The 18101-nt window shown below is 36.5% G+C and overlaps 2 protein-coding genes across 14 annotated transcripts in view; one reads left to right on the forward strand and one right to left on the reverse strand.

The window, feature by feature from the left end:
* The window catches only part of ARSG (arylsulfatase G), a 203685-nt gene that overhangs the window by 37619 nt on the left and 147965 nt on the right, over positions 1-18101 (forward strand). Inside the window, exon 1 of one of the 9 annotated variants that reach the window (XM_074260602.1) lies at positions 8811-9089. The exons of 7 other annotated variants lie outside the window; for them this stretch is intronic. The gene's annotated coding sequence lies outside the window, so the exon portion shown is untranslated. Of the gene's footprint in view, positions 1-8810; positions 9090-18101 lie in introns of those variants that run through there. One more of the 9 variants, XM_074260596.1, reaches the window with a different exon arrangement.
* The window catches only part of SLC16A6 (solute carrier family 16 member 6), a 94842-nt gene that overhangs the window by 31279 nt on the left and 45462 nt on the right, over positions 1-18101 (reverse strand). Inside the window, exons 1-2 of one of the 5 annotated variants that reach the window (XM_074260590.1) lie at positions 8511-8664; positions 8117-8257 (exon numbers count right to left, since the gene is read on the reverse strand). The exons of 1 other annotated variant lie outside the window; for it this stretch is intronic. In XM_074260590.1, the coding sequence (XP_074116691.1) occupies positions 8117-8133 (17 nt within the window). In that variant the 5' untranslated portion in view covers positions 8134-8257; positions 8511-8664. Of the gene's footprint in view, positions 1-1670; positions 1794-8065; positions 8258-8510; positions 8665-18101 lie in introns of those variants that run through there. 3 more of the 5 variants (XM_074260588.1, XM_074260591.1, XM_074260589.1) reach the window with 3 other exon arrangements.

Below are 18101 nucleotides of genomic sequence, written 5' to 3' on the forward strand. Positions count from 1 at the left end.
TATTAAACTTGTGTAACTATTATTGTTATGTTTGAGGGATTTTTTAGTCTGTTATGTATATGTATAGGAATTGATTCACTCTTGGGATTTATATGTGGTATGGTTATTTGATAATTCCTTTCTGTGAGGAAAAAAGGGAGTAAGACATAGGAAATTGGGGAAACTGGTGTTATTTTCTTTTTCTTTTTTTTTTAATTAATTTTATAATTATAACATTTTTTGACAGTACATATGCATAGGTAATTTTTTACAACATTATCCCTTGTACTCCCTTCTCTTCCGAATTTTCCCCTCCTTCCCTCCACCCCCTCCTCTAGATGGCAGGCCTTCCCATACATATTAAATATGTTATAGTATATCCTAGGTACAATATATATATGCAGAACCGAATTTTGTTGTTGTTGTTGTTGTTGTTGCAAAGGAAGAATTAGATTCAGAAGGTAAAAATAACCTGGGGAGAAAAACAAAAAATGCTAACAGTTTACACTCATTAGCCAGTTTTCCTTTTCTGGGTGTAGCTGATTCTGTCCATCATTGATCAATTGGAATTGGATTAGCTCTTCTCTATGTTGAAGATATCCACTTCCATCAGAATACATTCTCATATAGTATTGTTGTTGAAGTGTATAATGATCTCCTAGTTCTCCTCATTTCACTCAGCATGGTGTTATTTTCTTAGGCACTTCGGCCCTACCCCCTATTTTACTAGTTCAGATTTAATTGTAAGTCCTTTAAATAATCCTTTACTCCTTGCTTAAATTTATTGGACTGATTTGCTGGTTATGCTTTAACTTTGAAATCCTTTATTCTGCTGAATTACCCTGGCAGACTCAGTTTTTGGGATTATTTTTTAGAAACAACCAGAAATCGGATACCTGTCTTATAGAAATTCTTCTCCAGGTTTTTATTTCTCTCTCCTAGCTTTCTTATCTTAGTCTCATTCTTTCCTTCTTAGTGTCTTCTGCTTGATGTTCATGTAGACTGCTGTCTATTAATTATCTCTATTAATTATCTGGGACATCTTCTTTTCTCCCTCTACTATAACCCTTGGTGATTAGTCCCATGGATTTAATTATCTCAACTCAAAGATTCTCTGATATACTTGTTTGGACCTAACCTGTTCTTTCTTCTTTTTCGGTTGCCTGAGCTACCAATTTTTTAACTCAGCTCTATAAGGGATTCAACTTCTTCCTAGTTATTTTCAGATTCTCCTATATCTACCCTTCTGAGAAAGCCCCTCCTTTTTATATAAATTCCTTAGGTTATGACCAAATCTCTTTAGAATTATTTTAATTTAAGGTTTTCAGGCTCTTGTTTGTTTTAGCTATGAACATGATTAATTCAATCAAGAAAAAATTTGTTATTATTATTGTTTTTAACCAGACAAATTCCTTTTAAGTAGACTGACTTAAACGATGTAATCCCATCCTTACCTTATCCAACTTTCCTTCTAACAAATTGTAAATTAGTGGAAGGGAGAGAAGAGAGCTCAAAATTATTTGTATTCCTCATTATTTAGGAGAGAGACTTGCAAACACTAGGTATTCAATGAAAATGTCTTGACAACTAGAGTGATGAAGAAATAAGTATAAATCCAAAAGAATTCACTGAGCATCTACTTATATTCTAAGCAGTGAGGATACACAAGCAAAAAAGTAACAATCTCTTACCTCAGGAAGCTTACAGTGTATCCTTTTTGTAAAGACATTTCATACTTTGAACAGATACATATTTTATATATTTTATGCACTTCTCAGCTTTTCATTGTGCATAGATCAGTTCCAGTCTAGGTCCTGCCATTAATAGTAAAAGAATACATTTCTATTTTGCTTTTTACAAGGTCTTTTCCTCATAACAAAAGGTGTTATTCTGTTTATCATTCTATTTAGCTGGTGAGAAAACTGAAGAAAAGAGAGGTAAAAACAACTTCAGAGCTTAAGCCTAGGTCTTTTACTTCAAATCTAGGCATTTTCCCACTTATCCACAATGCCATGTAACTCAATGGATTGACTCTGGGCAAGTCAAGTCACATTTCCAGTTATGGGATATATTATGACTGGCTACAATGCTAGGGAGAAAAGAGCTGGACTTAAAATGACAATTTCCACCTAACCTAATTTTTCTCAATTGGCCAGTTTTACTCTAATTGGAGGATTTAGGGTCTTCAAGCCACTGGGTACTTTATCCTCAGGAGTTAATTAGCAAAATAAAACTTGCCAGTCTAGGTTGAAAAGTGGTTCCCCTCAAAAAAAGTCTCCTTAATGACTGAATGCAGATAATTACATTGAATAATTAAAGAGTTCTTTCTTCCAAAAAAAGTTCACCAGGACTTAAATTTTAGGCAGTACAGAAAGTGACCAAAAAGTGTATAGCCTTTGTTTTCTAAATTGTGATTTCATAGAGATAACCACTAAGTGCTCCTTATCCTGACTCAGTCCCTATATCCAATTAATTGTCATGTCCTATTATTTCCCCTTAAATAGTCTCTTCTCTGACAGTGCCAACACTCTACTTCAGGCCCTATTGCCTCACTCCAGATCTTCTGCAGTAGCCTACTGATTAAGGTTTTTGCCTCAAGTCTCTCCCCACTACAATTCTTTTTCCACTCAAATGTCAAATTAATCTTCAAAAAAACACAAGTTTGATCATAATCCTTCCCCTCTCCCTCAAACAGTTCTAGTGGTTCTCTATCACCTCCAAGATCAAATATAAAACCCTCTGCCTTTTAAAACCATTCAGAAATTGGTTCTCTCCCACTTTCCAGTTCTTTTACACTTTATTCCCCTTTCCCCTATATCCAGCAACTTGAAAGTAAAGATAGGTTTTGCCTTTCTTTGTATCTCCAGAGTTTAGAACAAAGCCTGATACATAGCAGTGTTTAATAAATGCTAGTTAAGATTATACTATGTTATTAACTATTATTATAATCAAGAGAAATATAAATAACGTTACCACAAAACTAGTTAAGATTTCATAGAAAGAACTTATCTCTTTAAACTGAAATGATTAAACTCAAGTATGTTTAAAATAGGAATATTAATTGGCCCTTCTCATAGAGATGATTCTCCTACATTCAAAACATTAGGGACATAAATTTTTGTTTCACAAGTTTCTGCCCTAGACTTCTTTATTATTTAGAATATACAATTGCTGACTAGAAGTATAGATGTAATCTCTAGTCATGATCTGTGATGCCGATCTTATTCTGTGAACAAACCCTGTACTTTGATTTCACATGGAAATAATACAGAATTAGGAGAATAGGGCCTTAATATTTTCTTTTGGGTATGGGCCACAGGCCCATGGTCACAGGCAATTCATTTCATCTTTTTAAGTATCAGTTTCTTTATCTGTAAAATGAGGGATCTATATTAAATGAGTCTACTTCCCTTTGAGTTCTAATTCTGCTCAGCATGGTGTGGTTTGACATGACAGAAAGAACACTGATCTAGGTATCAGGAAACATGCATATTAGTTTTGGCTTCTCTTTTCTATTAGCTCATTTCATCTCCCTAGCCTTTAATATCCTCATTTATAAAAAAAGGACATTGAAATAGGTGATATTTAGGTCTTTTCTAGCATAGTGTCCTAGAAAAAGGCATTGGTTATGAAGTCAAGATTCTAATTCCAGGTTCTGCCACTTTTTTGTCATGTGACTTTGGATAAATCATCTCACCTCTCTGAAATTCAATTTCCTCGTTCAAAAAGTAAGACTGTGGCTTATACTACTTACCTCATAGGATTATTCTGAGATGCATTGTAAACCTTAAAATATTATAAAATGTCAGCTATTATAATAAACATCATGAATTTGCAAAATGAACTAGTCCAGATAGTTATGGAAAGTTAGAGAGCTGCCCAAACCTGCTGACTTATCAGAGTCTAAAATCCCTAAGCACAGAGGAATGTATAAAGTACATATAAAAGATGAATGTTTAAATACAAATCCAAGAGTTTGCTAGATGGGGGCAGCTAGGTGATCTAGGGGATTACTTGACACACTAGATGTGTGACCCTGGGCAAGTCACATAATCCCAACTGCCTTGAAAATAAAATAAAACAAAACAAAAAGTTTGATGGTAACTGAGGAGTTAATATTTAGCTTTGGATTTCTTTTTCTTTCTGCTAACTATATACTCTGAACTCCTAGAAGATTATTAATCCCTAGGGGCAGCTAGGTGGGGCAGAGGATTGAGTGCTAGACAATTCAGGAAAACCTGTGTTTAAATCTGGTCTTAGGCCTGGAAAGATTTACACAAACTAATGCTGAGTGAAACAAGTAGAACTAAGAATATAGTATGCACAGTAATAGCAAGACACGATTAACTTTGAAAGATTTGGTTCTTCTCAACCATTCGGTGGCTCAAGGCAATCCCAATAAATTTTGGATAGAAAATGCTACCTACATCCAGATAGAGAACTATGGAGAAGGAATGTAAATCAACATATGCTATGTTCACTTTTTTTCTCTCATGGTTTTTCCCTTTTATTCTAATTTTTATATCCTAACATGATTCATAAAGAAATGTTTATTTTAAAAAATTTAATGTACATGTATAACCAGAAAAAGAAAATAATAAACAAATGAATGAATGAATGAATCTGGCTTTGGACAATTACCCATTATGGGAATCTGGACAAGTCATTTAACCTCTTTTGGCCTCAGTTTCTGCAACTTTAAAATTGGGATAATTATATTTTCATCCCAGGATTATAGTGAAGATTAAATGACATAATATTTGTAAAATGCCTGACACAAAGTAAAAACTATATCCATTCTTATTCTTTCCCACTTTATTAGAAAATACCAGAATTGGAAGGGATGTCAAAGGTAATTTAGTACAATCAGTACCTAAGCAAAAATGTCTTCTAAAAAATATTTGCCAAAAAATCATTCATCCTCTGCTTGAAGACACATACAGCTAGGAAATCATTGATATTCTCATCAAATAATACATTCTATTGAGTATATTATCCTTCTTTATCATCTTGCAATTTCATTCTTTGTCTAAAACTTACTTTTATTACTGAGGTTATATAAGATCAAAGTCCCTTCTCTTTTCCAAAAAAAAAAAAAAGTTTATAGTTATAATTTTCTGAAGCACTCTTACACCTTGTTATGTTCAATTACCAATGGATAAGGGATGATAACTTTCTTAGTAATAGCAAATAGTCTCATTCCCTATGTAGTTAGTTGTGGAAATTTTGTTACATAAGGATGGAGAAGACAATACTTCTCCACTACCTCTACATTTTAAAAAAATCATCTATAAATATCCTAGAACCTCTGTTCTACACTGTGAAACACAAGGTTACTAAATATATTAACCACTCTGAATTGTTATGTCAATTCTGTTATACTGATCTACCTTTCTGTTTTTTAGCCAGTAACAGTTTTGGTAATACAATATATATTATTATATAAAATATAATTTAAGATCTGGTATTGCTAAACCTCCTTTGCTTACATTTTTTTTCATTAGTTCTTTTGCTATTCTTGACTTTTTGTTCTTCCAAATGAATTTTTGTTATTGTTTTTTATAATTCAGTAAAATAATTTTTTGGTAAGCTAATTGGGATGGCATTGAATACATAATATATCTCTAGTTATTTAAATGATTTTGTGTAGATATGTGTGTGTATGTGTTATTATTGTTAGTATAGTTCCTGGGTTTGTTTTGGAAGGTGTATTCCCAGGTACTTCATACTGTCATTTTTTAACAAAACCCAAGACTAACAGATTTTAGGTTGGTTGTATGCCAGTAGTACGGAAAATAAACTGGGTTCAAATTCTGCCTCATAACTTTAAACCCTCAAAACCTAGTTTCTTCATCTGCAAAAAGTAAATAACAATATTTGTTCTATTTATCTAATGGTAAAATTAAGCGATAAGTACCATCAAGCCTTAAATAGCTATACACATCTTACTTATTATCATTAATATTAATATAGGACAATACTGTCTAAAAAGCATTGGCTTCAGAAGTCCTGGTTTTAAATTCTACTTCTGAAGCTGCAGCTATAACTCCTCCAGGAGAACATGTGTTACCTAGGACAAATCTCTTGGGTCACCTGGTTTCCTATGAGATTAGATCCCCTCCCCCAGTTCTTTTTGGATCAAGAGAGTAGGAAAATTATTTTTTCCCAATTCAGTTTTATAGGTGAGTTTGACTACTCCAATGGTACATCACTTAAAATGCTGAGTCCAAAGGAACAAATAAATAATTTACTTTATTACTCAATAAGCCATTTAAAGTGGGCCTCAGTTTTCCTTCCATAAGAAAAACCAGGGTTTGGACTAGAAATAATGTCTAAAATTCTCTTTAACTCTAATAATCTGGGATTTTCTAAGACATTTATTTGCTATGTAAATTACTTTATCTTTCAGAGTTTTTCTTTATCTCAATTTAATTCAACAAATACATGTTAAGTGCTTTGCTAGTCCTATGAGATACAAAGAACCTGGGTCCTTAAGGAGCTTACTTTCTAATGGGGCAGATACAAGCCTAAACTAATAAGCAAATACAAAGTGTCCAGAGTGTGACACAAATTAACTAAAATTGATCTTATCACTTGGTGACCTAGTTAATAGTCTCAAGTTTTCCAGTAAATAAGAGGGGACTGGATTAAATGATTTCAATTATCCTTGAGTTAATATTCCCCTACACATAAAATTTGAGTAATAACAATCTCATTTTTAAGCTAACATTCTTCAAAAAGTTGCAGAGAAGCAATAACTTAATACAAACTACTTTTTAACTCTTTTTCAGAGAATAAAAAACTCATGATAAATTTAAGGACTGTTCAAGTTCTCTTCCTACTGAATATACTTGAAATAACTGATTATTCTGCTGGAGTTTAGGAACATGTTAAAATGTGGAGTCTCAGTGGAATAGTTATTGCTTAATATTACATTCAACTTAAATGCATTAAAAAGGCACAACACTGATTATTCCATATTAGCAGCTTTATCTTCAGTAACTTCAGTACAATTTCAAAAGGACACATATGGAAATGCTTAACAGCAACTGAGACAAACTGCCACTCAGCAAAAGTGTCATGTATTTATTTCCATTCTTCTTAAAAGGTGTAACCCCGGAGAACAGCTTTCAACAAGTTGTTCCATAATTGTCAAAAATTAGGCTGTTCTTAAGCGAAGGCTACTTGTGCAAAAAGTCCAAATCGTGCAGTTAAAAATCCCAAGTCTTTCCAGAAATGCCGCATAAGCAGCACTGAACTATTTGACGGAACTCATTCTCCAATTTACTAGACCAAGATGTAGCAACCCGATCCAAGAATTTAATCAGATTCTCCGTGTTCTCCTAGGAAGGATTTCCATTGAGGAAACTCCTTGTTTAAAAACCACAGAAATAAAACTCTGGGTTTAGTGGCAATCATTAAGACAGTAGAACTTGCTTTTCCACTTGGTTGCACTGTTTATTTACATGCAGTATGTCTCTATGTTGGAAAGTCTCAAGTGAAAGGAAACTCGGGACTATTTCTACATTGGCCATGCAAGATGTATTACTGACTAAAATGCCATAGCGAAGTGCTTCCTACCCCAAGATGGTTTACTTCTAATGACTTTTAACCTTAAAATTTTCGACTACAAAAGAGTACAAAAGGACACACTGTCAGCGTATTAAAAAACTCAAGCTATAAATTGCTGGCTTTAAATTTTAAACCTTGCAAACATAGGAATTTCATGTGGAGGACCTAGTGGTGCCAAGTAGTTGCTTCCTAGGCTGGTTTCTTATTAAAGTCTACCTTCAATGTCGCTAGCCACCTATGTCATTTTTTATTTCTTCAGTGTTGGACGTAAGGAAATAACCCATTTCCTTTAAAAAGCCATCCTCCTTTGCAAAACAGCCGTGACACTTGCCGGCTACAGAAGAGTTTGGTTTCGGGTGCAGGGGAGAACAGTTTAAGATGGGAGGGGAAGCCCGCAGTCACAGAACTACAACTTTGACAATCAGAACATAAGAATTTGGAGCCTGCAGGGAAAATCTTGCCCGGTCGAAAAAGTCAGGGACCCCAAGTAATTGGCCTTGAGGTATAACCTCACTTTCTTGGGACAGCACGGTCTGCGCCCCGGCCGTGTGCAATGCGGACTCTCTGTGAGGTGTCTGACATTCCGATTCTGATGACGTTCAGGGAACTTAATGCAGGACTCTCAAAGGAAGAGCTAAATACCAGCCATCAGCAACTAACACGGAAGCTTAAGCCCCTTCCTTGGGGGGCACTTCTGGAAAGGCCTCTGTTTTAAAACAAAAACCCAATTTTTAAAATCCACAAAAATTAGGAAAGGTATGATAGGCTGACATCCTCTCTGCCCTCCAACGGGGAGAAGGTTTGGGCTCTCTAAACTGTCAAGGGGGAAATATTTTCATCATAATCTCTCCAAAATGTTAAATGTTTTCCGGCGTGCGCCCCCTTCACGCGCCCCCGCCCCGCAATAAAACAGATACACAATCAAACTTTGAAACCCATAAATAATAAAGCAAACTCACCAAGTTAGGAGAGAAGAGAATAAACCCCAAAAGGTTCTCAATAAGGTGGAGGCTTGTCCGCCCCCTCTTTATAAGCAGCTCAGAGACATCAAAACAAATGGGGCCCTGGAGACCCCGTCCGGTCTGGAAAGAACCCAGAGAGTCCCCGCTACCCTCCCTCCCCACCCCTCCCCCGGTCCTCGCGCCGCCTATTTTCTTATCTTCCACTCCTACGACTGGAGCAACCCCCTCCCGACCACACCCTGCCCCCTCCCACCCCAATGATACCCCTCTTTCCCCTCTTCGCCGGCCTGTCAGAGCCCCACACTCGCTCCCTCTGCCTATCTCTTATGTGATACCGGCTGCAGCCGGAATCTGCCGGCCCCGGGGGCGCGCCTCTGCCGACCATGTGCTGCAAGAGGCAGTGCGCGGGGTGTGGAGGGGGGTGGTGGAACCGGCGCGCGCGCGCCCGGCCCACGTGGAGCCGAAGCGCGCCGGAACAGGGGCGCACCCGCCCCCTCCCAGTCAGTTCTACTCTAGTTGCAGCCCCCTCCCTTTGGCGGTTCCCGTGTTTCTCGTCTCCGCTCGGGGTCATGTAAGGTAACTGCTTCGCTCTCCGTATCCAGTTGTGCCGCGGCGACTACAGCAATAGCCCCACTCCCTGCTCCGCGGGACTGGGAGGGAGTGCTTCGTGCCGTCCCTCTCCAAGGTTGCTCGGCGCATTCCCATTCCGCTCTCTAGCATCTTCCACCTACTCCCCCTCATTTTTAGGCACCGAGGCACGGCATCCACCCCAACCTCCCCCTATACCCGGGAAGCCCGGGAGCAAATTACACCTTTACTCGTCCCCAGCCCCGAACGCGAGGAGAAATGCCCAAGTGAAGAGGCAGCGGACCGCGGACGGCCATGGGCTTCCACCTTCCCATTGTGAACCTGTGACCACCGCCCTCCTAACGCTGAGAGACGCTCGGAAGGCATGGCACCGGGCTTAGCGGCTAGCTCTCAGATCCTCCTGTGTCACCCCCCTCCCGGCTGCTGGGGGAACCGAAACACCCTTTGCCCACAGAATTGTGGGGGTGGATGGAGCCTGGAGCGCGCGGGGACAGGGTCCTGCGCAGTGCTCCCCGCGTTAGTGACTGGGACTGTGGCTGCGACTGCGGCGAGATGGAACCGCCCTTCGAGAAACAGGTTCCTTCTAGTTTGGGTGTGAGAGCTTGCAGCTTCCTTCACCCGAGGTTCCTTTGGTCTCCTAATCCCCTTTTCACCGTTGAGCCTGTTTATACATCCTCGCTTGGTCCTTCACGCGACCCTGGGCCAAGGAGCAGGGTCCCGGCTAAGCGAGCGCAAACAGTTTTTTCTTCGCCTCTAGAGGTGCCCTGCCGCAGCCACCTTTACGTTGGAAGGGATGCGAGAAGCCAGCTGCGCAAAGCCTGAGTCAGCACAGTGCGAGCCCCTCCCCGCGGGGAGACGGGTGCCTCACCCTGGGCTAGAAAGTTTCTAGGGAAGAAGGAATATCCTGACTACATTTAACTCTGGTTTTGAGCCTCCCTTCCCCTTTCTAAGCCTTTCTACCTCGAAGGAGTTCTCCGTCACAGGGTAGGATGAAGAAACATGTTTTCCAGAAGCAGCACATTTTTCTACCTAGCGATTATATGTGTGTATATAAATGATACATAACACATACAATACAAAATATAAAATACATAGTTTTTTTTTAGTCAACATAAAAGGAGTAGTAAGTACCCCAAGGATCTGTGCTTGACCCGGTGCTATTTTTAAAACCAATGACTTTGATAAACATGTGCTTATCAAATCCAAGAGCCAGTGAGCATTGGACTAAATCTAAAAAGATGTCATTCAGTAGGAAGTAATTTAAAGTCACATTTGGGTACCAAAAAATGTCAGTTTCACAAGTACAGAATTAGAAGAGGCATCAGTTGGAAAAAATGGAAGGGAGGCAAATGCTAGTGAATTATAACCTCAATATGAGTTATCTATGATACATCAGGAAAAAAAAAAAACAAAAAACAAAGAGCACTCTAAAAGGTATTTGGTGAGAGGCAGAGCTTTCCGGAGTAGGAAGGTTATAGTCCCTTTATGCTCTAAATTGTTAGACCTCTTCTGGAACATTGTGTTCAGACCTAAGGGTCATAGATTCCGATGATGAATGATAATGATGAAACCGAGCTCCGTCAGAGAAGAGAAACCAGGATGTTAAGGGACTTGGGTCTATTTCAATGGAGGATATTAAAGACTGAGTGTTTTTAGTCTGGAGAAGAAAAGGCTGGGGCAGGACTTCATCATATATTTACTTGCTACCTTTTCTTCCCTGACACTTCCCACACATCTTTTCTTTTTTGATTGCGAACTTCTAGAGATGGACAGGAATTGCCCCTTCACTTTCTTTGTGTCTCTAATACTTAGCACAGTGCCTGGTACATAATTGGTAGTTAATGATTTTTTTTTTTTTTGATTGAATAGCTGTGTTCAAATATTTGAAGGGCTGTCATTTAGAAGTATTTTACTTGTTCTGTTTGGACCCATAGGGCAGAACCAGGAGCAAAGATTAGAAGTTGGAAGAAAACAAAAAAGAGAGAGAGAAATTTAGCCTTGAAGTCAAAATAGAGAGATGATAGACAGCACATATAGTAAGTGCTTATTGTGTGCCAGGCTAAAGGATACTGGAAATGTAAAGATAAGAAAACAAGAAAGTCTATTCAGAAACAGCTCACATTCTAATAGAGGAAGACATAACATTAAAAAGAACTAGAAGGTCAGATTAAGGGTTACCTCATGGAAGCCAGGCGGACAATGTGGAGGTTAAAACAAACTCATCTGGTGGCAGAATAGAGAAGAGGGTACCTGCTAAAAGAGTAGGCACCATTTAAATTTGGAGGCCCTGGACAATGTCCCTGTTCATGACTCTAATTATAGCTTTACTTGAGCTTATGATCAATAGCTAGATGCTCTTGAGCCTCCTTACCTCTAATCCAAATGAACACTAATCAGGATTTATATCTGTGGAAGAGAGCTCATACATTGCAAGTTATCCTTCAAATCTTGCCTAAGGAAACCAGCCTCAGTCCAAAATTCACTTCTCTGAAGATTAGATTTTTTTATCTATCTAGAAATAAATAAAAAAGAAAAAAAGAAAGAAAGAAATCTCCATCCCTAGGGAGTCATAGCAATGATATATGGAGAGGTGAGAACTGAAAGACATATGTCTAGAGTTGGGAGTGGTAGAGAAGAAAGATAAGCAAATTAAATTTTAATCAAAAGCCTTCCTTGCCATTTAATTTCTTTCAGGGGAAGTATAATGGATATTTATTTGATCTCTAAGTATGTGTAATTTAATGTCATTAATAAGCTGTGTTGGGTTTGCCTAAAGTCTAAAACCCATGGGAGGAAGGTAGCCAACATAAGTAGTGCACTTTATGGAAAGACAGGGATGATAATAATAGTCTTATAGGATGGACAAGCATAGATGATTTTGGGCCTGCATTATTGCCCAGATATCTCTCCCATAAGATCACAGATCCATTAGAGTTTTAATGATTATAACATGGTCACAGAATAGGTGTTTTGATGACCACTTTTAATTTACCTATCTTTGAGTAAATATACACTAAAACGTTCTTAAAACAGTAAAACAGTCTTACAGTGCTGTAGGTATCAAGAACATTGGTTCTCATTGTTCTTAAAAGCAAGGAAGTACCAGTTAGTAGAGATTTCTGCTAAATAGAATTCTACATAAAACAACCCTTATTATACAGAGTCTTAGTCTAGGAAAACAGACTTTAGTTAATGTTACTTCTATCATCAGTTGGTTGTATGAATTCAAGCAAGCTACATTTATATAGGAGAAATGGATGCCTCATTTTCTCTAGTTCTTAGCTTGGCACCTAGCAGAAAGTTTATGCAATAAATTATTGTTTTGGGTTATTGACTTAAAAATTGAGATGAACACAGTTTGTGGGGGTGATATGTGGACTATTAAAGAAAAGATAAAACTGAAAACAAAAGTCAAAGACAACAAAAGGTTCTTTTAAAAAGTTGCAATATATTAGTTGTGTGACCACTGGCAAGTCAATTAACTTTAAATACCTCCCACACCAAAAGCTATAGGACAAAAAAAGATCAAAGAAAATTTAGAACCTTTGCCCCCTGGTGAATGAGATGATAATTTACAATCAGAAGAAAGTAGAGCTAGCTACTCTATTCTACTTTGTTTCTGTTTTCTTTGCAAAGAATAACATGTTTAACATTTTTGATCAATGACTGATAAAGTCATCTAATTTGAAGATGACAAAGATGACCTTTGTATTAGATATAACAAAACAAAGATGACTTGCAGGGACTTGATAAATAAGATAAGTAAGGAGATAGTAGGACAGTTAATTGCCCCTGATGAATTCAGGTCATCTGCTCTAGATGCACAATATCCTTGGAAGATACAAAATGAACTGGAAAGTGTAGTTACTGAATATTTTTAATAATATTTGAAAAGTCAAGGAAAACTAGATAGGTTCCAAAAAGAATGGAGAAAAAATAAATCTCTCAATTTTCAGAAAAGAGAAAGAACAGAATATGCAAACTAATTTAGTGGGTCTGACTTTGATTCTTGAAAGAAACAATAAAGAGATGATATTAAAAAAATTTAAATAGAGAACCAGTAGTTATATATAGATTATATATCTTCATCAAGAATAGGTCAAGCTAGACATTGTTTTTCCAGGGTTTCTAAACTAGTAGTTGAGGTCATAGGTGTAGTTTATTAGATTTTAGTAAATCTTTTGGAAAAAGTAGCTTAGTAGGTAAACACTAGGGCTAGATTCAGGAATGTGTGAGGTCAAATCCAGCTTCAGATATTTATTAGCCATGTGAATCTGGGCAAATCACTTAATTTCTGCCTCAGTTTCCTCACCTGAGGAAAAAATTGAAATAAGTGTAGCACCCGCCTTATAAGGGAGTAGTAGTAATTGTTGTTTGTCTTTTGTTCTAGAAGAGGATCATTACACCAGGGAAATGCCATGGCTTGCAAGTGAATTGGATTTAAGTGAGGAAAGGCTGTGCAAGGTCATCTGCCTCACTTTCCCCTCCAGAGTCATCTGGATCCAGTGGCCAGATATAGATTAGAATGACTGGAGATGGCCCTGGATGAAATGGGAGACCTTATCCTCTTTAAGCTAAGGTCTTCAACAAGTCACGGTTTGAGCCAGGCCATGTTCATTCAGTGATTCAGGCTAGATAGCAATGGAGGCAAAGAAATCTCTGAGTAGCTGCAGTCAAATGGAGACCTGTTGATGACCTTAGCAGGATAGTTATGAGTATTTAATGATATAATAATTGTAAAGCGTTTAGCATAGTACTAGCACATAGTTTGTTTTGTTTTGTTTTGTTTTTTATAAATATGATTCTTATTATTAACAGCATACTATTTTGTGGAGAAGAGATGGATTAGATGCTCATACCAACAGATGGATTCAGACCTACCTAATTGGATGGTCTGGACTAAAGGAATAATTGTCAGTGGTTCAATGTCACCATGGCTGGAAGTATCCAGTTGAGCCTCCTAGGTACTGGTATGTGGCCTAGAACAGTTTAATATTTTAATTAATTATCATGTTTATCAAATTTGTAGATGATATTAAGCCATGAAAGATTGCTAGATCAGAGGTGTCAGACATTTGGCCCACAGCACCAGTATGCCAAAAGAGGATAAAATATAATTTGGAAATATTTAACAAGATAAACACAATATAATTAAACATAATTACATTTTAAAACTAATTCTATATGTGTTCCCACAAGGATCTTTATGTATAAATAATGGACTCTACTTCTCTTTGAGTTCTGTACTTACAAGCTGTATTACCTAATCAAGATCTAAAAGGATTTTAATAGTCTAGTATATTGGGCTGAGTTTAATGAGATGATATCCAGTAGAGGAAAATGTAGGGGAAAAAACAAAAACCTTACCAAATATAAGATGGAGGAAGCATGGATAATCTGATAAAGATCTTAGAGTTCAATGTGAGTCAACTGGGGGAATAAGTAAGTTAAAAAAAAAAAAAAAGCCAATTTTGAATTCTCTCTTGGACTTCATTTAGAGAGGAATAGTTTCTAAAAATAGGTAATATCATTGACCTATTGTATTCTGAGCTTATCAGACCTGATCTATATTGTGTTCAGTTGTGGCCAATTGTGATCAATGAAAAACATTGATCAGATGGATAGTGTTTGAAGAAGGGCAACCAAGGTGCTCTTCAACCAGAATCTGGATAACTTCTTATTGGATATGTTATAATGAGGATCTCTTTTATGTGACTTTGACTAGATAGACACTAAGTTTCCTGTCAATTCTCAAATTCTGTGATCCATGCAAATATTCTTTACATGCATTGAAAACAGAAGCAATATGATATAGCAAGGAGCAATGGATTTCTTACAATAGGATTGTAAGGACAGAAAGGTGAAGTGAATTTCAAGGTCACAGAACTATTAAGGTTAACTAAAATATTATAATTCTAAATAAAGGGACTATAGTTTCAGTGGATCCAGGCTACAAACCACTTACTAGCTGTGGGGCAAATTATTCTGCTTCTTTGAGATTTTATTTTCTCAGCTAAAGATGATGATACTTTTATTTCATATTCCCTGTGATGATCATGAGGTATGTAATATATGTTAAATATTAGCTATTCCGTAATAGAACAAAAAGAGGAGTGTTTCAACAAAGTTCTTAAATATTGGATTTCATTTCTGCAGAATTTGGTTTAGGTACATCATTGCCAGGAATGAAACAATTATTAAGCATCTACTTACATGTAGAGTACTGTGTTACAAACTGAGGAAGATACAAAATGTAAATGACAGAGCCCCATTTCTCAGTCCACCGGAGGCATCACGAAACTCAGTACTTTACAAAGTTAATCAACACTTCTCTATTCCTACCTCCTCCGAAACCAAAAACATCTAACTATTTAACTTGCAATGGATAAAGTAGAATAGTTATTTTTGTAAGTTAAAATTTCAGATTTTTATTTGTTTGACCTTGGGCAAGTCACTTTATCCTGTTTGCCTCAATTCCCTCATCTGACAAAAATGAGCTGGAGAAGGAAATGATAAAACATTCAGTATCTTTGCCATGAAAACTCCAAAGGAGGTCATGAAGACTTGGACATGACTGAAATGACTAAACAACTACCACAACAAAAGAACTTCTGGAATCTTAGTATAGTACCAGAAAAATAAAAAAAATTAAATTAAGAACTCTTATTTCTAACTTCTCTTATGCCTGTTACAACTCAAGAAGTCCTTATAGTCCTTCATTACAATGAAGCAAGCCATTTATACACTTGCTTGGGAAATAAGCTTTATGTAGCCTTTTTATGTACAACTTTTCTTTCCTTCCTGCTTAGGGAAATTTGCATGAAAATAAATTCCTTTGTGCACAATTGGCCTGCCTGCTTTCCATCAAAGTTATAGTCCTCAAACTCTATATTTGATGGTTAAGCAAACTTGACACTGGATTTCAAATAAGTGTAAAACATTTACCAATTCTATAGAGCCTAAGCTTGGAGTAAATTCATTGGATTGTTCAAGATTTAAAACCTGTAATTCTCTAAGTGTGGACTTGTATTTGCTAATACTTCACACTCTGGAAATAGGCTTAGCCTTTAGTCAAAGATTATATAGAGAGAAAAGTGTGCTTTTGGTTATTGTCATTGTTCTTCACATTCTCAAAGAGGATCATGACATCATGGACATGATGCCATGACACACAAGTGAATTGGTACATTTGATATCAAAGAGGGGGCAGAGGACTGTAGAGAATATTTATGAATACCTTCAGCCTCTTTTTCAATTTCCTTTCAGCCAGAGTCAGAGTTTAGTTTGGTAGGTATGCACTTCACTGAACCAGAATTTAAAATTTTTAAACTTATATTTGTGTAAAGAACTTGATGAAGCGGTTTCTAAATATATTTTATCCTTAATTAATCAACAACCATTTATTAAGCATGTGCCAGAAACTGTGCTGGACCCTGGGAATATAAAGAGAAAAATGAAATTGTCACTACCTGCAAGGAGAGCTCCTTCCGAAGGGAATCTACTTTCTCAGTTCATCTCCCATTCTGCCCATAGGATTTCATCATGTCCTTGTGTAGGGTACTCTTCTCCTCCTTCCTACCTCCCCTTTCAGTTTCTTTTTGTGTTGACTTCCCCCATTAGATTGTAAGCTCTTTGAAAGAATGAACTGTTTAATACATTTCTTTGTATCGTCAGCACTTAGCACAATGCCTGACACATAGGTATTTAATAAATGTTTTGACTATATAGTTTATATCTTCTCAGAACCCTCACATAGAGAAAAATGAAAAACACAGAAAGTTGATGGGTTCTTTTGTTCTGCTTTAGTGGTTTTATGAGAAGACAAAAAAAGAGGGACAGGTGACTATATTGGGGTGAAATGGAGGAAAAAGGGAATGAAATCATCATTGTATAATAGAGGTAGAAAAAATAAAGAGTCTACAGTAATGGGTGGTTAGGTCTCATGAACCTCAATTTCATTTGAATTAGGTAAAAGAAAATTAACATTATGTCTTTTAAAGCTCCTCCCTCTCCCCATTTTGATATACGATTATGTTAAATTCAAAATAGAAATAGCAACAAGGGAAAAGTAGAGTGGGACCAGAGAGAGAGGGCAGGAGAGGTAGGAGAATATTCATGAGCAAAACAAATTCCAGTGTTGGAAAGGGTATCATGAAAGAGAATTAAAAGAAAAGGAAAAGAGAATTAAGTATTTCAGATTAGAGGGAAATAAAGAGAAAAGAGAATCACTTATAAGATTTATTGGGTAAATTTCCTCTTTTCTACCATTTTCTTATTTATAACAATGAAGGTGGGTTCAAAGATAAAAAAAAGTACAAGAGAATAGCATGATAAGAAATACACAATTAGCAATCATAACTGTAATTATGAATGGGACCAATACACCCACAAAAAAAGAAGAGGATGGCAGAATGAATTAGAAAACAATCTGATAATGTTTACAAGAAACTCTTCAAACCATATAGAGTTAAATAAGGGACTAGAGCAAAATCTGTTATTCTTCAGATAAATTAGAAAAAGTAGGTATAACAACCATATGTTTAAAAGCATAATAAAAATCAATATCAATATTTGATATATTTGCATTTTCATATTTCATGTAATAACTTAAATGCTTAAAAGGAGAAATAGCTAGTAAAAGTATAATAATAAGGGATCTTAATATATATCTTTCAGATTTTTACAAAAAGATAAACAAAAGTTAAGAATAAAATTTTAGAAAAATTAGAAATGATTGGCCTCTGGCAATTACTGAATGAGATAGAAAAGAATTTTATTTATTTTTTATCTATATATGACACCTGTACAAAGTTGATCATATATTTCTTTAAAATATTAGCAAAATACATGAATAATTTGATCACTTGCTTTAAAAAAAAAAAAGGAGGGGGGGGAGAAAAACCAAATGCTTTCTTTAAAAAATTAACAACTACTGAAAGAATAAAGAAAAATATCAGAGAACATATGGATGGAGTGGTCAACAGTATCAACTGATAAAAA

Source organism: Sminthopsis crassicaudata, chromosome 4 (genome assembly GCF_048593235.1).
Source record: "Sminthopsis crassicaudata isolate SCR6 chromosome 4, ASM4859323v1, whole genome shotgun sequence".
In the NCBI taxonomy this organism is placed as follows: domain Eukaryota; kingdom Metazoa; phylum Chordata; class Mammalia; order Dasyuromorphia; family Dasyuridae; genus Sminthopsis; species Sminthopsis crassicaudata.